Source organism: Apteryx rowi, unplaced genomic scaffold (genome assembly GCF_003343035.1).
Source record: "Apteryx rowi isolate R43461 unplaced genomic scaffold, aptRow1 scaffold_653, whole genome shotgun sequence".
In the NCBI taxonomy this organism is placed as follows: domain Eukaryota; kingdom Metazoa; phylum Chordata; class Aves; order Apterygiformes; family Apterygidae; genus Apteryx; species Apteryx rowi.
This window is the reverse complement of record NW_020450931.1, coordinates 180975-204738: the sequence shown is the minus strand read 5'-3', so window position 1 is coordinate 204738 and position 23764 is coordinate 180975. Positions and strand designations below refer to the sequence as shown.

The window sequence follows — 23764 nt, the reverse complement described above, 5'->3', positions numbered from 1 at the left end:
TCAGAGGGATCTTGACRGGCTAGAGAATGGGCCAATGTGAACTTCATGAAGCTCAGCAACAGAAGAATGCAAAGTCCTGCATCAGGAATGGAATAACACCTGGCAGAACTACAGGCTGGGCACTAACTGGACAAAAAGCARCACTGCAGAAAAGGAGCTGGGGTGCTGCTGAACAACAAGTTAACCAAGGGTCAGTGTATCCTTGCAGRAAAAAGAGCCAACTGCACACAGGCCTGTATTAACAAGAGTGCAGCCTGCAGGCTGAGGGAAGGAATTATTCCCCTCTCTCCAGCACTTGAGAACAGTGCTGGAATACTGCACCCAGTTTGGAGCCCCCAGTACAAGACAATGCCGACTGGATGAGTCCAGCAGAGGCCAAGACACTTCAGGGCTGGAGCACAGGACACACGAGGAGAGATTGAGAACTGAGTTTGTAAAGCCTTGAAAAAGGAAGCTGAAGGAGATCTTACTGCTGTCCACAACTACTCCAAGGGCAGGGGTAGAGAAGATGGAGGCAGGCTCATCTTGGAGATGTGCACGGTGACATAAAGGAAAATGAACAGAAGTTGCAWCAATGGAAAATCCGAGTAGATATTAGGGAAAAAGTGTTACCRTGAGGGTGGTCAAACACTGGCACTGGGACCCAGAGAGATGGGAGAATAATCTCCATCCTTGGAGATATTCAAAGCTCAACACAAAAAGGCCCTGAGCAATCTGATCCAACTCTGAAGTTGGTCTTGCTTTGAGCAAGGTGTTGGCCCAGATGTTCTCCAGAGGTCCCTTCCAACCTAAATCATTCTGTGATTCTATCTGTAACACTTCTAAATCAGTCCAATTCCTTTTCACGTATTCCCCAGGTTTCCCATTATATTTCCTATACTTCTGTGTGTATATATATAGGCAGATGGTAGGTAGACACATTACAGGAACTACATTTTTAAAAGGTTTCACTGAAGAATTCTTTATATTTCACTGCACACTTAGAAGAAAAAAATGCAGAGCAGACACACACTGAGTATTTAAAGAGAAGTCTGAAAGAAAGTGGTGGCCAGTTCTTCATTAGAAGAAAATACTGCTTATATTCAAAGATGTAAATCATCTATCTGAAATTCCAATCTGGTTTTCAAAAGTTCATAATGAAGTGGAAGAGATGACAGATTCCCTCAACTTTGACTACAAGGGAAATCATATCAGCTTTAGATCTTTGTACACATACGATCTGGTAATTCAGAACTCTGCCAAGTTTTTTTTTTTGGTGTAGTTTGAGATTATAAAAAAACTTTTCTAATGCTCCACATTCCCTCACTGCAAATCAGGACTGAAACATTTGATTGCTGAACTTAGGAAACTATTTCTAAGTCCTTATCAAGCAGGATTGAATGTATGCTGTATCGATCAATAGAATAGTCAGTAAGTGTATTGAAAAACATGCTCGACATTTACTAGGTATTTATTTAGGTGGTTACAACTGGATCTGGAAATCCCAGAGGAAAACTGTATACTGCAAAAAACTGTATACTACAAATTCCTGCCTATGTATTTTCCCTAGTGAAAAGACACTTGAGTGCTTTTTCTCTAATGTAGAGAAACACTGGCCCTACTCAGACAAACCCAATGTTTCTTTGGCTGCTTTTCTGTCCACACTGTCTTTTCCCCATTGCTATAAGGTTTCAGCAGAAGCAGCAGCATCACATAAGTGAGATTCACAGTAGGATCTACCCCCCCCCCCCTTAAGAGGATATCATGTTCCTTCCCACGCGACTTGGCCTTTCTAGCCAAACAGGTCAATTCTTAGGAAGCGACCACAGACAGGGAGAAGCAGCATCCTAGAAGCCTGCTCCAACAGCTTTGCCATGCTTTGGTAGAAGCTTCTCACAGACCCTCCTRGGTCACAGGAAAAAATTAAAGTTTTCTTCTGAGCCCCATTTTCCTAGAGTTAGCAAGAGAAAGAAACTAAGGCAATTCAGGTGCACCCAGACAGTGGTGCACAGAACATGGTATACAGCCACTTGGCTGATATTTATCTATTTCARGCAGGTACTTACCATCAGGTGGTAAAGCTAACTGTTAGACAGCATATTTTAGCACTCTCCAGGAAACCTGGGAGAGAAGGCTCCCGCTGTGCACCAGATTTTTGCTGCATCTTTTGCCTGTGCCCTCATTAGTATTCTGGTTCAGAGCTATAGGGCAGTTTTCAAACACATACCTGCTCATCTCCACTTTTCCTGCAGTGGTCTAGTCTACAGAGAAATTCTGTTACTTGCAAACTAAATTACTGGAAGCTCTTTCCAGGTGTGTGCCACATAGTCCCACTCCTGAGGGCCCAAATCACTGATTTATCTTTTAGTTTCAAACATTTGCATGAAGAGGATATTCAKTCCAGGGGACCAGATCAAACATACTGCAAAGCCAAGTCCCTGGACTACACAGTGTTGATGTAGGGCCCTCAATACCTATCGCTTTGCCCTACTGATCTCCGACTGCACAGAATTACTTGCTAATATAGACACAGCTGCTAAGTTCTTAATGGCTCTTTCACCAGCTCATAGCTGGGCATTTCCTAACACTGCATTTGAGTCTGCATGAACTGAGTTTGTAGTTATCTGCCATGCAGGATCCTACCCAGCCAAGGGCAGCCAAGATCCCTTCCTGTGTTTGTTCCTTTCAATCCACCAACAGGATCTGTCTGAGATGCTGCGTGGTACGCACACCACTGTACTATAAAACCCTGCAGCATACCAAGTTTTATCAAACAAAGTTTGCATCATGCTTAAAACGCAGTAAATGACTGCAAAAGCCCACGTTTCCTACCCATTACCAGCTAAGGCTGCAATATAGCAGCTCTGATTCTTYGGTTCCTTTTTGTTACTCTTGGCTAGCTCCCTATTACCACATGACAGTGTTTTGCACAGACAAGACGCCAAGCTCCTTTACCTCTGAGTGCTGATGCAGTAGCGGGCCTCTCGATTACCAATGTTGCGGACCAGCAGAGTTTTCTCAGTAGTGTACTTGACCGGACATACAGAGAAGTTCAGCTGGTCAGGGAAGTCCAAGATAGCTCGGGCACCTATAGCTCGGATAGGCACTAAAAACTTTTCCCTTTCTGTGATGCAGGTGACCTGGTGGAAGTAATCCTGCGGGGAGAGAAACACAGCCTCAGTACAGCACACTAAGTACTGTCCCCAGAGCAGCAGGGAAGCAGAAGGAAAACTGCTGTTTTATGACTCCATAATAGCAACATTCAATAGCATAATGTATTAGCACTTCTTATGTTAATGACCTCATTCCAGCAGCACGACTTGTGCAGACCTGTTATTCTGCAAAGGGGCAGCATAATCCCATTGACTGACCTGCTTCCACAGCAAGCTGGCAGAACCAGCTTTAYGCAGCCAGAGGACAAAATTATCTGATACTTTGATTCTGAAGCACCAAAATAGAAAAATTTCATGTACGGGATTACAGCAGTAACAAGAACCTGCTTTGATCACTATAGCAGACCATTAAAAACACTATCAAGAACTCAACTGCACTACAGTGCTAACTCCAATCCCTGCAATGCAGTGACAKCTTTGTAGCTTGGCTGAGAATATTCAGGTACGTTTTCACAAGGACTCAGTCACATGCATGCTCAACAGAAAGTCTTTGGTTTAGTTCTGAATGYGCTGGATGCAACAGCAGTTGCATGGATGTCAGGCAAGTGTAGGGTGCGCGTGTGGCTTTTCTTCTTTAGAGTATTATTGATGACAAGGCTGGGGAAAAAAAAACATGCACTTAGAAGGCTCTCTGATCTATCTCCCTGCCCCCAAAGTGGCTGAGCTCTCTACCCAAACTTTTCCTCAGAGATGTTTGTCTGACACATACTTAACAGTAGCAATTCCACCCMTCCCTCAGCAGCCTATTCCACCTCTACTCTAGCCTTACAAAGAGCTTCTCCTGTATCTAATCTCCGTTTCCCTTTATATCTCCTCCTAGCCTTARGGGACACAGAAGATGGTTTCACTTCCTCTATGCAGCAAATTCTGGCATAGTCTATGCCTTAATCATGTCTCTTGTAGCTTCTCTAGACTAAGTGACTCGGTGTTTTGTTAGCGTGCCTACCTGAGACAGGCGGTGAGGAGGAGCAAAGTGYAAACAGGAGACACTCGATCAAACATCCCCATCACAGCAAACTCGATCACGCTATTTCAAGTCATTGGCTTGTTGAGAAAAGAGCTGGACAATCACTCCCAACTGTCCGGCATTCAGTGATAGCAAGGAAAGTCAAACCACCACAATCATTTTATTGCAGAACTGAGCAGACTGTTTTGGTCTCTGGATATATGGTGTAGTACTACTGTGCTGGAAATATCTTGCCTCCACTGGAATCAGTGGTCAAACTGTTGCGGCAAGGCCAGGAACAGTTTTCCCCAGTAGCTTCATTATTGGCAAATTGATAAGATGCAGTTTCTTTATCACTCACACATGCTATTCTGACCCCTTTTTTCTGTGCTTTTAACTCATTTGAGATCGTCTTCTTGCTGCTTCAAATAAATGTTAAAGATTTGATTTAGGAATCACACAGAGCTGCAAACCATCTTAGCTAGAGCTGCATTTAGATTCCTCTGYCCTGGGGTTTCTGCCTTATCTGTGCTATGTTCTCCGAGCCTGGAAGGGACATTTGGGCAGAGGCGGCACAGACACATAGCTGCTGCTTTAGCACAGTTGTAACAGTCACAACATCTACCGACTGCTGTCAAGGCACACTGACCACCTTCTCTGATGGGATTTAAGGTTCCAGTTACAGATGCTGTCACATCCAGGGTGTGAAAAAGAAAAATATCTTTTCCAGACACAGATCTCAAATATTCACACTGGAAGCTTGCAGAAGGGCKTTAGCTTCTCATATTTGGAAGGATAAAACACCAGGAAGGGAGCTGTAGCAAGCTGCCCACAGAATTTAATATCACATTTCAGCAGTGCATTTCATCTTCAGCAAGCCTTCCTGAATTCGCAATTTTGTACTCAATCTTGCAGCCTAAACTCTCTAAAATAAAAGCTAAGGGCAGCCCATGTGAATTTAAAGCACCCGTTATGTGGGTACTTTATGTTCTGGACTGTTTAGATTTTCAGAAACTGCATTAGTAAATGAAGAATATATCTTAATTTTTTTTTTTTGTCATTTTGGCCACACTACTATAACACCAGCACTGCAAATCCAATTGAAAGGCACGTTCCTTATTAAGTCTTGGCATGCCATATTTACTTATCTCTCCCTTCCAGATGCAAGGTAGAGAGAAGGATACAAGGAGTTCAAATCAACAGGAGGATAAAGGAAAAAAATTTCTACAATTGGAGGTATTTGAGAAGAAAAAAGAAATTATTTTCAAAGTCATTGTCATTGCTAAAGAGCAAGTGGATCAACAGCAATGCAAATAAGAGTGCAGGAATAAATACCTCCCCCAGGTATAAACCCTCCTAAAGGCAAACACAGGCCACCTTCCTGCCTTCATTGCCAGCAAGCTGCCCGCACKGCAATGTGTGGGGTCTGCTGCAGAGAAGGGGACTTTTCAGGATACATGAAGGCAAAATTAAGGTAACAAGGATTCRGCCTCATGGAGACAAGTGGACTCTTTGAAGGAGAAAGCCACCGCTCTGCCGTTTGGATCCAYGCATGGGCGGAGAGGTGCGTTGTGCACTGAGCCCTTTCTCTGGGGATCCCAGGACATCGCGTCTGATACTGCCTCAACCTAAAGCCCCTAAGCGTGTGCTAACCCTTCAGCCATGCTCTGGTACCCCARATTGGGCGAGTGCAGCATCAGGCCGAATAGAGAGAAAAATCAATGGAAGACGAGTGCTGGACAGAAGCAGACTGCTGCTATTRACTCGCTGTCCCTTAAGCTTTCAAAATGGGAGCGACTCTCCCTTGGGCAAAAACGAAGGCTGCGGTTCTCCGCTGCAGTACTGCCCTGTGTTACCAGCGCACCAACTTTGCTAAGCATTTAATATAATCTAGGTGCACTGTTGAAAGCAGCTTAAAACCCACTTTTATTTCACCACTGCAACCCCCTTAACCGACTGTTTAAAACCAGACTTCTAGGTAAACACGCCTGGATGAGACAGAGGGGTTGCATCACTTAAAACACTAACGTTAGTGTTGTGTTTAGACAGGGATTTAGGCTATATATTTTCATGAAAATATGACCACATCCTTCAGACACTTCCTCCCTCAATTTCTAAGAAAATTAATATAGATCATTGTATGACAGTACATCTCTTATCATTCGGCTCTGATGAGCAATCACTTGCAAGTTTTGGCCTTCAAAGTCTCACCACTGGCATTTGAATTAACACCCACAGAAATGAAAGCAACCGCTTGTATCGTAGAGCTGTTTCGGGCTCTCTGCAAACTCGGACTAACACTATCATCCTAGTGACATCAACCTCGCTGTTCAGTATGCCAGGAAACGCTCAGATATCAGCTTAACTGCATAACTGATGCTAAATACTTCATTAAATTATCTCCAGCAGGCAATTGCAAAGAAAAAAGTCTTCTAGCATGAGATAATGTAGTAAGACAAACAGGGAAAGCTTCCTGCTGAAACCATAATACCCTAAAGGCTGGAAAATAAGGGACATTAAAAGAGAGGAGAGACACTGGTGTATATAGATAGCGTCACATGAGAACAGGTACCCCTTTTACTACCTCCCACAGTGACCGGTTCACAGGATGCTTTGAAATTAGTCATTTTGCCCTCCRTTCACTTTGTGCAGGGTCACTTGCCTTGATCTTCTGTCCCCCACAGGAGTCTTGTTTCAAAAGTATCCTTGGAATAGCTTCTACATGCTACAAAACATCTCTAACCAGGCTGGACTGAATTTTAAAGCAGTTAAATCCAGTAATGCAATAACTCATTGTCCTGTCATATTTCATATTAATCAGTGAGCATTAATTGAGTCTCCACTGGGCATCGGTAATGAATTTTGCAAACCTCAGACTGAACTGGTATTGCCTGAGTGCCACTGCTACAGTGAAAAGAGCAAGAGAAACAGAATAAGCTGTGCTATATTTTTATGTGYCTCTTGCTTTTTTCCTTTAAGATAACCTATTAATAAACCTGAAGGACACACAAATGTGAGCAATCCTGTCTGTTGTTTATTCGCCAGTCAGCCCTGCAATGGTTTCCAATTAGGCAGAGACTGTCAGACCATAATGCAAGGACGCCCGGGAACACACGGTGGCACGAGAACACCCACACTATACAACTGGAGCCGTAAAACAGGAATGTGTAAATCAGAAGCAGCAAGAGTAACTAATTGGAAATGTTGCCCAGCAAAAAAAAATTAGCATTTCATATTTATAATGCAAGTGCCAATAAACAAAGATACATGTCAGCTATTTATTTACTTACTGACAGTCCAATCATGTGGCACATTCCCAAATGACTGCGAGACAATAGGAAATTGCTCATTTTTCAAAAAAAGGGCTCCATGGCACATGGCATTTCAACCACTAACTCACATGTTCCTTTTATTTAGGGCTTGGCCACAGTTCAGCTCTGTGCTTCACTCCCGTGAATCAGGAATGGCTTCACTGAAGTCACTTACCCCAGGGAAGAACAGATGCAAAGCAACAGAATTACATAAGCCAATTCCATATCAGGATGAATTTCCAACCATGACAGAGAGGAGTTTGTACCTAATAAGCCAGTTCACTGGGATATCCAGAACTCCTGTGGATCATGCAGCACAGGAGAGGCAATAGGGGTACCTAAAAGGTTGCACTCATAAGCCTTCCACAACCAAACCACATCTRTTCTGCATGTGAACAACTGCAAGCCCAAAGCAGGTGACTTCACAGAGCCATCTCCCATAGTCTGCTTCTTTGCTGAAGGGTTTTGCAAGGTGCTCTGCACCTCCTGGCCCCACTATTGATGCATTTCCAGCTGAGCTACAGCACTCCAGTGCTTTGCTGACTCATGCTCCAGCAAGTACAAGACAGTGTTTGATTTCTATAAAATTCTGATTCTGCTGTGTGAATTCCCATGTGCTCCTCATTGAGCAGCACCTCTTTCTTGATGTTCTGCACAGCCACTGCAAGGAGCACAAGAAGGACCTGAGAAGGCAACTCAGAAGAAGGGGTCTGCTGCAGGGTGCTCTCTATTCTGATACATCCCTCTGCCTGAAGAAGCTGCCTTGGGCTAAGCTGAGGGATGTATCTGACCACCAAACCCGCTGCAGGAGGCCTTGCAGGTAGTCAGAGCCACACACATTTAGTGTACTGTGGGCAACCAAGTTTACCAATATTGTTTATTGCCTGGATATCTGCCGAAACTGTGTGGTGGCCTCCCACTGGCAGAGCTCCCCATTTCATACTCTGGCCATCTAAAAAGCAAGATGAGGGACAGTGTTGGACATAACTCACTTTCTCAGTCCAAAGAGAATGGTAATCTCTCTACTTCTATTTGCAGTGATGTTCACATGTTGCTCTGCTGCCTCTCTAAACTTGAACAGCAGCACTTTGCCCTTCAGGGGTGCCAATCTACCCCTTCCACTCCCAAAATTAATACTGACTAATTAATGTTAATAAATCATATTTTAAAARCACCAGAATACTTTGCAAAGCCTACCTCAATGAGATGAAGCTCGTGTCACTTGGGTAGTTTGGAGAACTGCCCTAGGCCAACATAATTTTTACCCTAAATATTAATGATATTAAATAATTTCTCAGTCCCTCCAGAGGAACAAATTATTCCACAAGCATGGGGAGCTGGAGACCTTGGGGCATTTCCTCTTTAATTTTCTATGTCTTTCCTATCCTCAAGCAGCATACAGTGTTAAATTAAATGAAAACCAAGCAGCAAATGAAAGGCAAGAAAACACTTATTCCTACATGAGGACAGAGGTGAAAGCTCTCTTTGGGGAATGTCAGCTGGCTCAAAGCTATCCCCTAACCTTGCCTCTCCAATGAGGTCATGTGAAGAACAGTAGTAGAAGTTAGCAGGATACTAGTGTAAAAAGTTTGCCTGCTGTCTCTGTCTCCCTGCAATGCTTTCCCTGCTCTTCGCTATGTGTTATATCCTCCTGCTGTACAAACAAGCCTTCAGACAACAGTATTGACCCTTCTCATTACAGCGCTGAGGATCAGGCTTGCCAGGGGCACAGCACTAATTCACCCCTCTCGGAAAACTGCCCTATAGTGCATGTATGGTGTGGAAGAGGTGTCAGTTGCTAGAGCGATCGCCACAATATCCTGCCCGAAGACGCAGCTACACCAGCATTACTGGCCATGGGCTTTGGGGCAGCCTGTGCCTATCTTTAACACCACAGCAGGGCAGATCRTACCTGTTCATTTTTCCCTACACATTCCTTCAGGCAGGTGTYTCCCAGAGCCCTCGGCAGCACACTGACCTCCTGCTGAGTTAAGGCCAGCTAGAGCTCAGTGCCTCTGTGCCAGGCTGGCTCCCTGCCACATGCACAGCACTTCCTCTCCTAGACTCACAGCTGGATTGCAGGCAGGCAAGTATCCTCAGGGACAGCACAGCTGCAAGGCTTGAAAACAGAGGGTTTGAGAAGGCCTCTTTTCTCTGGTCCAGGGTGAGGCACACAAGTGGCTGCCAGATGGGAAAAGAAAAGCCTTCTCTGGTTCTATTTGTTCCTGTAGTATTTTCTACCATAATAAAGCCCCTACCACCGAGTAGAAGGTTAGCTGAATTTCCTTTTCTACATCCCTCCTCGTCTTTTTTCTCCTGTTCTGTGTGCATCTTCCCTCTCCAATGCTCAAGTTCCTCAGGGAGAAAAAGCACAGCCAGCCAGTCCCCCTGCAGTGGCTAACAGCACCAGGCAATGCCAAGACGCAACTAGCTCAAGATCTCACCACCAGTCTAGAGCAGACCTCCTCATGCAGCAGGGCATGGGCTGTAAGCAGCATGCATCAGGTTAAAAAAAGGGGTCACTTTAGACAATGTTCAGCTGTCTCACTACTGGCTGTCCAACATGGCATACACTAAACTGACACCAGTTTTCAAAGGTGGTGACCCTCCCTCAGATACCAGGCTCACTCTGGGTCCTTCAAATAACAGGCCAAAAACAGACTTTTATTTTTATAACTTGTGGAGCAAATCCATGACCATGCAGCAATCAAGCAAGACCAGAAACCAACACCTAGAGAGACCCCCTTCATGGATGGGGAGGACTGGGAGGACTTCTCTCGCACCCAAAGCGAATAGACATTACACTAAATGCTCCAATGTTGAAGGATAAAAAACAGTCTCAAACAGGTAAGAGAGCCTCCAGCCTACAAGAAGATAATCTTCACCACAGGGAAAGAGTTCCCCCTGTTCTTATTTCAGTGGAGATGCATTGGATCCAGAACAGTTCCTCAAAACCCATGCCACATCCCCTTTCTGAACCCAGCCCTGCAAGTTCATATTCCCCTGAAGGCACCAATCTTTTGGGACCTGCAGTCTCACCTTGTTCTCCGCAGGGGTGAAAAGTATGCGGAAAGTTAAGGGCATGCCAGGTGCTACCTTACGACACACATCTTTAGGGCTGATCAACTTGAAATAAGGAGAACTCTCCAAGACTACCTTCACCAGCCGAGGAATCTGCAGAAGAGAGATGAAATGATCATTATGCAACCCATGTGGAAACAAAGAAAGGATTTGTCCATGCCCAGGATACATCCTTCTTCCTTAACCACCTTTCCAAAGCATTTTTAGCCCCATAACTATATGCACACAATATACAAGGATGGACTCCCATCCATCCTGCCCAAGCAGGACAGCTCTAGGCCAGGGGCTGTCAGGGCAATGCTCTGCTGTGAGGGAATCCCCATCAGGTAAGACACACTGGCAGTATGGCAATACAGTATCTGAATCAGATCATCCACTTGTTCAGCAAGCCCAGAGCACCTGCAGACAGTTTGCTKCTGCCTGCACACAGATGCAGACATGCCTCTAGAGGGGGAATGTATTATCTGAAGCCAAACAGTATTTGTTACACTGGGGCAAGGAAGAAATTCCACTTCTAATGTACTGGGTTTGAGTGGGGTAGTCAAGCTGTTGTACTAACAGAGACAAGCAGACAGACTGGCAGGAGGAGAACACAGACATTGTGGCTTTGCTGGGAATACAAACAAGTTGAGGGAGAACAGCAAAAAGGAGGAATGCAGAAAGGCAAAGAGACAACCCAGGAAACAGGGAGAAGGAGTTGGCTGAGAGATCCTAAAGGAGGGGCTGTAAAGAAGCAAGGGAGAAGAGGCACAACAGCCCATGAAGGAAGGAGGGGAGGCTGACTCAGAAGATGAGAGCAGTCGACTTGCCAAAGTGATGGAAAGCCAGACTACCATTACCTCCTACCCCCCAGGCCGTGCCTATCAATTATGGGCTTGAAGGGCATTTTCTGCTTCGAGATACATGACCAGCACTGACTCATAGTGTGGTTTCATTATTAAAAGCCGTCTCAGCTCTCCAGAGGCTCTTGCTGCCTGGTGATCATAGCCAGGCAGCTGTCAGTGCAAGCAAACCAGGTTTCTGGGTATTCCTCCCAACACCCAGGAATCCCTGCAGGCACCTTGCAGCAAGTTCTGCCCTCCAGGACACTGAAAAACAGAGAGGAAGCAAACAGCGGTTTTGTGGTATGCAGTTCTCAACTCCAGGGCACCAAATCTCATCTGGGAAAATCTCAAACAGACAATTTTAACTGACACAGTCATTCACTGATAAACAGTGAACCCACACGAGGGCTGAGAAAAATGGGGAGATTCAGTCTACGCCACCCAGAGCAGCCTGGTAACCTATAGCAGTTCTGAACTCTTTGAAAGTCCTCTGCTCTGGAACTCACCTGGGGCAGTGAGTTGCAGCAGTAATTTCACATTGCTTACAAATGTCTTGGTTGCTGAGACCCCTGGAAGGCAAGCACATGTGCCATCCCACCAAGACCTTCAGCAAAAGCCCCTCAAAACATCCCTTAGAGTGTGAAGGGAGAAGGAGCAGCCTGAGGACAGAAAAACAATCTTCCAACACACAAATAAGAGCAATAAGTATTGACTGAATCACTTTTGTATTTAAATGGTTACACAGCCTCCATCTGGAATACGCTCTGCTGTGAGCTGGATTTATATAGAGCAGACAAGCTCAGGCTGCTGTGCAATATAAGTCAGTAGGATTCAAAGGAAATCTGGGAAACTCGTGARAAAACTTTATGGAGCCAAAGAGCATTGTTTTTCCTCCAGGACACTACCAAAAGCCAAAAAATTAAAATGCAATAACCATTCTTGGAATTATCATCTTTATCTTGCATACTAAAATACTCCAAGGTTCTTCCTTAGGGCTAATCTTGCCTTCACACAGTGCTGTCCAATGGCTGAGGTCTTAACCAGCATAAAAAACAACTCATTTGTGAGGGCAGGGGGAGATGGATACAATTCATACATTGTCTCCCCCCTGTAGAACACATGAATCCCAAGGTGCAGCTGTACAAGTTTATTATTTTTTACTGGTAATGGCAGAAATTTTGATGCAGATGTTCTTTTCCACTTGAGGGAGCATAAATAGGACAAATTAACTGTTCGCCTGTTGGCTGGTACTCAAAGACAAACATTTTGAAGCGCTGCATGGATAATAGAGTGCCTAAGAGCCAAAGATTTAGCGGAAAGGGAGCCGAGAAGCATAAGAGAAACTGAGGCATGTTTGGTTGGAAAGAGGATACCAGCAGAGTGTCCCAGATCACAGTACAGAGTACATGAAAGACATCCCTTGGGAGTCTATGCCGCATCTTTTCAACATGCCCCTGCTAAACCCCAGTCAAGGAACAGAGCAGTACTCTCCAAGAATAACTAAAGGGGCCACACCTGCATCCTTCCTTGCCAAAGGGTTTTCCATTTTCAACCACGTCCCTGTCAAAACCTCTGTTATCTCATGGTGTACTTGATATCTCTTGTTTCTCTTCTGCCTGCAGTATCCCCTGACAACTTTGTCCATCTGTTTATTTTCCCTTGCAGGTAGATTTGGAAGGGGGGTTATTTTCACCCTCTCCTGTACGCTTCCCCCCATTCCCCTACAGTCCTCCCCTCATGCATACRTCTTGCATCTGATTGCCCATATGCTTTTTCATTACAGAACAGAATCCGATTACTTTTTACACCCTTCTTGTTCGTTCATGCTGACCCTTCTCCACTTCCGGTATACTTATTGCTACTTGTCAAGCAAAAACCCTTGGGTGTACAATATTCTCTCCCAGAGCTCTTTTTAACTCAGCTCCTTTCCTCCCTCCTGTCTTTTCCCACCAGCTTGCTCTTGGCACATGCCTCAGTTGAGCAAATGTTTCCCCTGCTGAAATTCAAAAGGTCTCAATTTTCCTCTTTACACTGGAACAAAATTGCTGACATTTTTCAACTTTTCCCTTCTCAACTTTCTTGGGAAATCTCAAAATGATYGCAAAGTTACTTCAAGTAAAGGCAGAGACCTTCAAGAGGACATCACTCTGGATGGCTGTGGCTCTCTGAAGGGAAGGAAGAGCCACATTGTCTTAGAGAAGCCTCAGCCAGAACTGAATTAAGCTTAGCAGGGCCCTAAGATGGAACCTAAAGATCTCCCCTTGCTTCTGCTAGATCAGTGTTTCCACAGCTGATTCAAATCACCTTTTCTGGAGAGGTAATGCCACTAATTCTAACTTATTTCAGCATAGAGGAGAATCAGCCCCTGTACATGCCAATAGCAAGTGACAAGTGACAACATACAGAGGCAGCATACAAACCACACAGTCAGCTCACCTCTTGAGCCATGGTTTTGAGCCATTTCCTGGCCCAGAGAGCATCTGTGGACCAGAGTCTGTTGACAGGAGGATCAGCTCCAGGAGAGAGAGAGCCTTTTCTCAGCAGGGACTTCTGTATTCTCCCCCAGCTCAGTGACACTGCAAGAGGCTGCTGAACTTAGCTGAGAGACAGAGATGCCCTGCCAGCAACCTAGATGAACTGAGCCTTCCAGACACAGTGCATGCTCTTGAGGTAGGGCATGATGAAGGCAGATAACGTGTGCAGCTCTCAACATTCCCATCAACCCAGGGCTTTCAAGGGGAAGGGTGCTGAGCAGGAAAAGCCCCTTTGGGTTATATCCCACCAATGCATGGTCAAAATCAGAGGGAGAATCCCCTCAACAACGCGAAAGGGCTTCCACTCTCTTGCAAAGAAAGATGGTGAGATATTTTACTCCAATGTGCCGCACCGCAGTGGATAACTTGCTCTGCTGTATGCCACATGAGTTACACCGCTCTTCTCTTCTGGCATAATGTTAAACTTACACATGCCAGCACTCACCTTGTCATTGTTGCTCAGAATCAGCGGCACTTCGTAGATCTCAAAGGGGACGTAGTTCTGAAATACCACCTCTGACGGGAAAGGCTGAAATGAGCTCTGTTCCAGGTCAAGCGTTGAGAACTGGAAATGCAAGACAGACAGCAGTGAGAGGTTCAGCTGCTGGAAGGATGATCCATGAATGAGAATCCAGTGAGGTGCAGCCTCTTCATGTGTAGGTCTGCCCAGCTCACTCTAAGTAAACTGCAGTTCACCTGTGTTCAGAGCTGATCAAGAGCTACCAGACCACATTAAGCAGGCTCAAGCTAAGAAGCAATTTTGGCAGGCATCTCTGGGAAGAGAAGCAGAATTTCTCTTGAGCTCAGCCCTGTGCTAATGTGGTCATGCAGCTCCAAAACGCTTACCAACAGAGCCATGAGTACTCACAGAGCAACTGAAACAAGAATGTCTTTGGGGCACCAAGGGAGACAAACTGGGAAAGAGTTTTACTCTGAAACAGGTCCCTAATATTTTTTAGGAATATGAAGCCTGGAGATCAGCAGAGAACATTACTGCAGGAGGGAAGGCGAAAAGGTAAGCAACATAGTAGTTAGGAAAAAGAAGAGAGGTGAATGCTGGATGCTCATGAAGTTCAGCTCTTATCTCAGCATTACTGGCCAACTCGAGCAAGACTGGACTTGGTATCTCCTTTCTCCATGAATTTTAAATTGGAGGGAGGAATGCTTTATTTCATTCCATTACAGTTGCTTTAATACTGCTGCAGAAGCACATCTGAAAACATACACAAACACACAGAGCAACGGGTTGCAGGGCTGAGAAGCATTATGTTGAGAAGACTCCTCCTGCTTTTCATCTTTTTCAGCTGCAGTGTTCCCACTATAAAGATAAGCAGATCTCCTATGTCARGACCCATAGAAATCCCAGCCATGCTGAAGTCAGTGGCTGCAGCACACTGCCGGTTATCTGTGCATACATCTGATGTGTTCCCAAACTCCCRTGCTGTCTACAGCAATTGTTAACCAATTTGTTACAGGTCTCTTGCAGGTGATTTTCTGCTCAATAACCTACTTCAGCAATTTTCCCCTTTGGACTGCATATTATATATTGAGCAATTCTTTAAGAAAAGCAGCTTTAAACATTCATCCCACTAAATGTTCATTTAACTAAAGCACATCCATTCACTCTGTCAGGGGCATATTCCCTTGTATATCTTACAGGTCCCTGCAGCCTGCAGATCTAACACCCTTTAATGGTCCCAACATATTATTCCAGTCTACAGCAACAATGAAGTTGTGGCTTTGAAAAAACCTTGAGCAATTACCACAAGGCCTACAGCCCCCTTTCTTCAAAGACCCATGTTGCCACCAGTGAGGGAGAAGCTGATGACCTTAAGCATTTGATAGTGACTACAAAGCAAGAGAAGGGGTGGCTATTTCAGAGGAAGGATGGGAGAACAGCAAGGTAAGCCCCTGTGCTCTGTTCCATCCTCCCATCCCAACACCGTGCTTTAGCAACAGTAGCTAAACTACAGCAAAACCCACAGATTTCAGAGTTTTGTTTGTTTGTTTKTTTTAAATACCAGCTTAACACAGATGACTCCCCAGCAGGGTGGGAGTTTCACCTCTCCCCCAGCACAAGGCAGGAAGAGCACCACCACCATCAGCAGTTTGAAAGGACAACAGGGCCTGGTCAGTGAGGTATTCAGAAGCTGTAGGCAAGATTGTCACATGTATGCACGCACTCTAAATGTCACATCAAACAGCAAGGAAAAGGACAGTAAAGTGCTACCTTTTGATGAGAGGTTTTGCTCGTGTCTAGAAGCTGGATAATCTGGGGCTGCCTCATTTCGCGAGTGCTGGCCAGCCTCTGCTCTGTGGTAAGAGACATCTCCTTCAAGAAGGCAGAGGGAGTCAGCTGAAATGCAAAACACCACCAGCAAGAGCTATATAAATGCCTATGTTAAGGAAGGCTTTTCTTGTTAAAGTGCCACTGATGAATAATTTGTGATCACAGCCACTAGGCTAGTCCTGGAAGTCCTCTAAGTTACCTGCTGAAATATTTAACACCAGTAAATTAATTACATAGAGCAGAAYACACACACTCTAACGGAGTGGCTCTATCCTATCAGAGTCTCCTTCATGATTTGATGTGACATGAATGGAGATTACTGCTCTTTGGGCATTTGTTTCCTCTTGAGTTTTGCTGGATTGAGCTAGTGACCTTGGGGGGGGAAGGGGCAGCACTGTCAGAAATCCCTTAACTCCAACTTTACACAATGCTCACAACCGAGAAGCATGTGCAAACGTCACTGCTGGGTGAGTCAGAGGAAAGCAGAAAAGCAGTGTTGTGCCAAGAGTGAAGTGSAGAGGAATGGGTCCAAGGTTTAGTCATCTCATTTTAATAAGTGCTTGTTTTCTCTCTGGTTTGGCCTTACAGACCCCCTCACGGAAGTCTACAGGCATGTCTCCTTGACAGAGGCTTAGTGTTGGGTCACCTCCAGTCAAGCGAGCTCTAATCAGCAAAGGGGGCAGATGGGGATGGGGAGGAGGRACTGCCCTGGTTCCACCACTGTTTCCAGGGCTGGATTTGTGCTCAGCACAGCATGTGAGAGTAAAATGACTGGTTAGGAGCCCATCCTATCTCAGGCCTTGCTCCCTCCATCTCAAGGCAGTCTGAGCAGCCCACCACATACACCACTGCCTAAAGATATGGTCAGAGCAGCACTGGCAAATATGTCTACRTGACTGAAGATGTTACTGCCCACACAGCAGATGGGATGGAAGGGAGCATGTGTTTGTGTTTCAGCTATTCCAGTGCAAAGTCCAGCATGTTAACATARTTTGTCTGTGTCTGTCACTGGATCCAAGACCGTGGACTTTCCCTTAAGCAGCACACAATCCATCCCCCACTGCACCAGAGTAGTCACCTCCAACAGAAACATGGCAGCAACCAGACRGGGAGGTGGTGTCTAGCTTCATGGTGCTGCTAGACAACATGATAGGAAAGGCAGAGGAGGGACACACCAGGGATTGCCAGCCTTAACACAGCTTCTACTGGATAAGACACAGCAAGTACTTACAGTTACAGGCTTCTCTGCGTCTTCGACAAGCTTTGGATTACGAGGTGCCACCACTTTGCTCCAGAATCCATCAGGCATCTTGGAGGACTCCATGGACTGACGGAGGTTGCCAGTGGCTATCTGCCAGCTTTCCTGGAATGAGCAGCAATGGGACTTTTAAAACCCAGAAGGGAACTCAAACTTCATGGTCTCAGTGCCAACACAGACACACGCCAAGAATTCCATCTACAYTGTCTGAGCCTGAACAGGAGTGTTTCCCAAGCATTCGGCACAGGAGTAAGCAACAACACAGAGCAGCCCAGAGACCCCTTTAAATGTCAGTATTTGAGCCTCCAGACCAGATACTCCTYTGGAGCTGGGACAAGTTGGAATAAGGACCCCAAAGTCAGCAAGGTTACAGTGGAGAAACGTCCATCAGAAGACAGTCATCTCCCCCAGGAGCTCGCCTTACTCACAGTTCACCCAAATGCTACCCCACACTAGTGCTGGCCAAGGGCTGCAGTTAAGAGGCAGCATTCAGGGGGTTATTTGTACTTCTCAGGTGTCAGCCAGTGAGTCCAGGGATTCACTCCAAGCTGTTACTGATACAAGGCTCAGTGGGAGCACAGCTCTTCTGCACAGATACAAACCATCCCATGTACAACAGGGAAAAGCACACAAAGTCACAAAGGTCAGTGGTACTGGTGTGGTCCTAACAGGGACAGGAGAACAAGGAGATGATATTTGACTTCACTTAAGTGGAAGAGTACAGGAAGATTTGGCACACACTTAGCTATCCCCAGTGTGTCYGCTCTCATCTTTCCAGCCACAAGCACAGATGAGAAAACCTAGCATCAGTTTCCAATAGGTTCATACCATTTTAAAGCCCCCACATTCCTGACATGGGTGACCAAGAAGCATGTCCTCTCCTGAACCACACAGGCAATCTGTAGTCTTAACAGGCTTCCATTATGTTGCAGATCTAGAAGGGCCTATTCATGGCACACACAAAGGGTACAACTCTGTCTCCATACTGTGGCATCCTTCAGTAGTGGGTGACTAAGACCCACCTACTTCATGATTAGACCATATTTAAATGGTAGAGTCAAGCTTCACRGAAGTTAAAACCTCAGGAGACATTCCCTGAGCTGAAACAGAATCAAATAAGCCTTTTGCTGTGGGTGCAGTCCCACAAGCTGTTTGAGTTCACTGCAACCACACCAGGAGCCCGTTAACATTTCTCATCTGCCCTCACCCCTGCTATGCACCATGAGTCCTGCCCCATTTTCCTCTTCCAGCTCTGCCTCTCACCTGACCCTTCACTGAAGAAGGCAGTTTGCTGAGCTGGAAAAAGACTGTTTGTTTRCTGGGTTAGTTTTCTGCAGGTTTTAAAGTTGAACCGGCTTGTGGAAGGGTCAGAGCCAGCAAAGGGAAGTGGCAGGAGTTCCCATGCCAGCAATCACTGCCCARTTCAAAGCTTTCAGAGGGATCAAAGAAACATGGCCCAAAGCATAAGACAATCTTTGAATACTCGGCAGCTTTGCCGATCAGCCCCAATAAGAAGCCAAATCCTCACCAATAATCCACCTAAGCAGTTAGATTCATCCTAGCTAGCAGCTTTTGAAAGCCAGGTTGCCACTCCCGGCCCTGGATGCAGGCTTTGAGGTTTCTGGGAAGACCATTAAATTCGGAGTCTCATTTACTGGGATTGGTTGACCAAATCACTGTGACTATCCAAACTGCCCTTCTTACTCTTTGAAAAGTTTTTGGGTGGGAGCAGAATATGGACAGTAAGTGTCACTTAGCTGCTTCATTTTGCAGAAAGTAAAGAGCTGACCCAATATGGCTTTACGTCTGACCCTAAGCGCAAACAGTATCACAGATGGCCTTGAGCCTGGGGATCAGTGCAGTTCTGAGTATTAACAAAATCAGGCCACTTTCCTAACTTTGCAAGCCAAGTTTCCACCCTCTGAGCAAGGAGCTTTGTGATGCTTCTAACTAATGGAGCATAGAGACTATGAGTTCAATATTCTGATTAGGAATTATAGTTTCTCAAGGCTAATTTGGTTGTTGTAAGTTACAAAAATTATCTAGCAAATATGATTCCTTCCAGGCATGAAATTACGACAGTGCCTAGGAGCATTTCTCCATGGAGAATTAGGGCCCTAATTTTCACTTATTAACATCCAAACTCAAGGCTCCCTAACAGCATCACAGAGGCYATCATAGTAGAAATAAAAGCACGAAACCATTAGAAGAGGAACATGAGCAATTAGCTCAAATATAAACACAACATATGTGAAAGCAGGGCCATTTTTAAGACTTTCTCCTAATGACAGTTCTCCTGTAGCATCCTCATCTTACAAGGGGCAGGCACCCAGTTCCTCTTCTGACCACCCCTCCGCGTATCTCAGACTGAGATGTTAGAGTAGGTGTGCAAGAAAGGGCAGGAAGAGAAGATGACTCCAGAGTGGGTTTCAAGCACTGGCATAATCAAAGATAAACATGCGCAGCATCTACTGAGCGCTAGTTTGGACTAGAATTCTCTCTCCTCCTGGCTAACGGGAGCTAGAAAGAGATGGGTTTGCCCACTTATTTTCTGGGATCTGATGGATCGCTGATCTCTAGAACTCTTGCTTTATCCTAAAATTCTCACATCCTGATATCCAGGAAAAATCAGGGAGAAGATTCCCCCCTCCTGCTTCCAGCTGTTCCATACTCTTTTCAGCATGGGCTTGCTGTACAACAGGTAGAAGCACAARAGACACCTATGCAAAACTGATCATTCCCTTCCCCTCACATTTTACCCATATTCTCCAAGCAAGGAAACCAGTTCAATCTTTTAGTCCCCGAACAACTACACCATTTGTAGCTGTAGTGCCCGTTTGTGGTCCAGGGCCCTTTACACTGTTAGGAAAGGACAAACATAGGACTCAAAGACAGTCTTTAATTCAAGAAGCGCAAGATGTACATGGTTCTGCTTCCTTTTGTTCCTGTGCGAGGAAACGCAACAGAGCAGAGCACTGTCCTACAGACATCACAACATGCTACAGCACAACTGAAAATTTAAAGCTGGAAATTATTTTTTAAGAGAGAAACCTTATAGGAATGGTACAACATTAATCTGGATTTCAACAGTTTATTACTGGGTCTGGAGACTAACTGCATTATTTGTTCCAATTTTCTAACTGTAATTTCACTTCGCTTCAGATTAATCCTGTTCATCATGACCAAAATGCTTATTTCTCTGGTGCTTCCCCACCTCCACCCCCATCCCTCTGCAACAGTTTCCCCTGCCCTCCAGCTCTGCATAAAACAYGTTCACAGCCTCAGGGCTCCAGCTTTCCTCCTGCTTCCTAGGGCTCCTCCTCCCAGCTGAGAGAGGAAGGAGCAGAACTAAGAAATCAGCTACATCTCCCTGTAGACGCAGGGCAAAACAGGACAAACWACAGCAACTGCAACACAGCACACCTCCAGCCCACTGCTGTCTGGGGGGGGGGGGTCTCTTCCCCCAGCCCACCTCAGATAGCCCTCTGCCCACCCCAAAAACGTARGGATGGATTGCAACTCCCCTTCTGCTCCAGGCTCAAGGCACATGCAGCTCTGACACCTCTGCTTTTGCATTCAGAGCCTGGGCAGAGAAACTCACTGTGCATATGCTGGCTCAAGACAACTGAGAAGACCTAGACAAGCAATGAAGAAAATTGCCTAGAGTTGGGGTGGAAGCTCCTGACATGCCMCAGGAAGCCCAGATGTATCAGAGCAGTAAGGGCAGAGCAGTAGGTAACAGGCATCCAACTTTCAGCCTTCTCCCCAAAGCTCCCCTTTACTCCAACATCTACAGCTAAGCCAGACATCTCTACCATCACCCTAAGTTGTAGTGCCACTTCATAACTCAGTAAAACCCTCTCCCACCTTGCCCCGAGACCAGGTACACAGTTAAATCCTGCCGAGCATCACATAGCTGCTCCTTCCATCCCCTGCTGTTGGCCTTCCTGCCAGCAAAACTCTCCCCTTCTGCCCTAGCGTTGGACTACCTYAGGACAGACAATTCAGCGTCCTCTGGGAGGATTCACTGTGTAGTGACCATGCTCTTGCTTCCCGAATCCCCATGGGCTGTTGGTGGTCCTAGACAGCCTGGAGGGACAGGAACAGCAGGGAACCATTGGTGTGACCACGGTCCCCGGTTGGCAATAACTGACATGGAACTGGCAGGTTCCGAGAGCAACGGTGAAACCTGGAAGGCAACTGATGGGTCTCAAACAGGGCTGCCCAGCGTCCTTCTCCTCAACCGCCTGTTATGGCCTTGCCAGGCAGAGCAGCAGCTTTTCACTGAGGCAAAGCCCAGGGACCTCAGGGAAAGAGAGGGGTCAGCTGGCAGAGCTCGATGGTAGCCAAAGTTAGCCAGTGTCTCTGCTGATCAGCTCCCCCTGCTCTAAAGTGGGGACTTTAGCACTTTAACACTTCTCAAAACAGCAGCATATCTTGCAGCAAGGCAGAAAAAACAGGGACAATGACAGAACCAGCTTCCTAAAGGTTTTCAAGATGCAGTGTTTCCATTTCATTCCCTTCCGAGCTCTGCCCTCCTTTGAGCACCACTGGTTCTCTATCAAACCAGAAAACACCACAAGGGACAGGAACATACCCACAGCAATGAAAACCAAGCACAGCACCTTGTAAGTAATGCAATAAGAAAGGCCCACCAATCCAARAAAGAAAGTGGGGGTTTACTACCTTAACCAGTTTCACAACAGGGGAACAGATTTCTGTTCAAGCATTTTTGGCTTTGAGGTTTCTTTGGGTCTAGCCTGGAGCAGAGGCTATGGCTTCTACCTTGAACCTGCACAGCAAGCTATTATAATGGATTGACTTGGTCTCTACTGCTGTGGTTTACAATGCCATGGAGCTCCCTTGACAGAATTATAGCCTTGTAAATCACTGCAGCCTATCTATTTCTTAAACATCTCACTCTGCAATGAATGATTGCAGCAGTATTAGAGAGAACGCCTTAAAGTAGCATTTGTTAATATTCCAGCAACATCGGATAAATTAATTTAGTTACTGCAGACAAGCTAATCATTTCTTTGTTTAAGGAGTAAAGAAATAATTTCCACACCGACTCACAAAGCAAGGATCTAATTTCTATTCTGCTCACCCAGGGAGGACCCCAATCACATCAGTGCAAAAGGCAGAGCAGGCAAATCGCCTCATCACTGTAGCTCCAGCAATGCCTTTGGGGATGTCCTCAGTTGTCGCACCTGGTGAGCGCCCATTTGGTGAGCTTGTTCTGTGCACCCATACACAAACGCACACGCCAAGGATAGCCAACTTCACAAGAGCATCTTAGCTGCCAGGGAACTTGGGGCATTTTCAGCACAGCATATGCTATAAACAAAAGCTTCTAATGAGACGTGGCCACAGGCAAACCAGATCACATCTGTTGAGGAGGAAACAAGGACTCCTAAGTTTGAAAACCAACAGTCATTTAGGGTTTACAATGAAGTCAGGGAGGGTTTGAGCCTTGAAAACAAACTAGCTCTCCAGCTAGCCAATTGATACAGCAAAAAGCCAGCTAGCTTGCCAAAACTCACTCCAAAACATCTCCCATTGGGCACCTAGCCACAAATTGAGTAGGAACTGGAGCACTCAGGCAAAGAAACCTCAGACATGACACCCCCATCTGCTCAAGAAACCAACTTGAAGTTGCTGAAAGGAAAGGAAACTGATGGTGGGTGCTGCTGCCCACCATCTCAGGGGGCTGAACTTAGAGACAAGCATCAAGATGAGACCCATCAAGCCTCACATGCTTGGCCTGAGATGCACTCACACAGTTCTCACCTTGTGCTCCTTCATCTTGGAAGCAATGCTGGAGCCTCACCTGCCAAGCACAGAAGTGACTCCTGTCTACTGCAGGCAAGAAGCTCACCTAAAGCAGGGCTTCATCCTCAGAGAACTTGTCAGAAGGTGTACTTCCCAGATGACCCTTCCCCATCCCCTGATCAGCGTCCCTTGTCATGGGGATGCACAAGGATCCCTGGGGCACCAGAAAGCCAACAGGTCTGAGTGGGACTCACCAGCTCAAAAGCTTCAGGTGCTTCGCAAGAGAAACTGCTGGCTGCAGAGCATCTTCAGAGCCACATGAAGAAGTGACATCAAACCCACACAAGACTTGYAGGCACCTCAGTGCCAACCCTGGCACTGGTTAATTAATCTGGACACAAAGGGCCCTTCAGTGCCTGTAAACTAGGCAAAAGCTGTGCTGAGGAGAAAGTGGATTCAAGCACCTAAATGTGACCCTAAAGCATCCAAATCCTTTTGTGCATCTATGCAATGGCTTTCCTCCGTAAAGTAAAACTAACAGCTCTCTCATGCCTCATGATATGCTGAGGAAGGCAGGAAATAAGGAATAAATAGCA

General features: G+C 45.9%; 1 protein-coding gene across 1 annotated transcript in view; it reads right to left on the bottom strand.

Annotated features, from left to right (window-relative positions):
- LOC112975170 (hydrocephalus-inducing protein homolog) overlaps nt 1–23764 on the bottom strand; it is a 108780-nt gene that overhangs the window by 73246 nt on the left and 11770 nt on the right. The window contains exons 4-9 of the mRNA XM_026084905.1: nt 17370–17501; nt 16079–16204; nt 14294–14413; nt 13751–13900; nt 10449–10583; nt 2935–3134 (exon numbers count right to left, since the gene is read on the bottom strand). Of these exons, the coding sequence (XP_025940690.1) occupies nt 2935–3134; nt 10449–10583; nt 13751–13900; nt 14294–14413; nt 16079–16204; nt 17370–17462 (824 nt within the window). The 5' untranslated portion in view covers nt 17463–17501. The remainder of the gene's footprint in view (nt 1–2934; nt 3135–10448; nt 10584–13750; nt 13901–14293; nt 14414–16078; nt 16205–17369; nt 17502–23764) is intronic.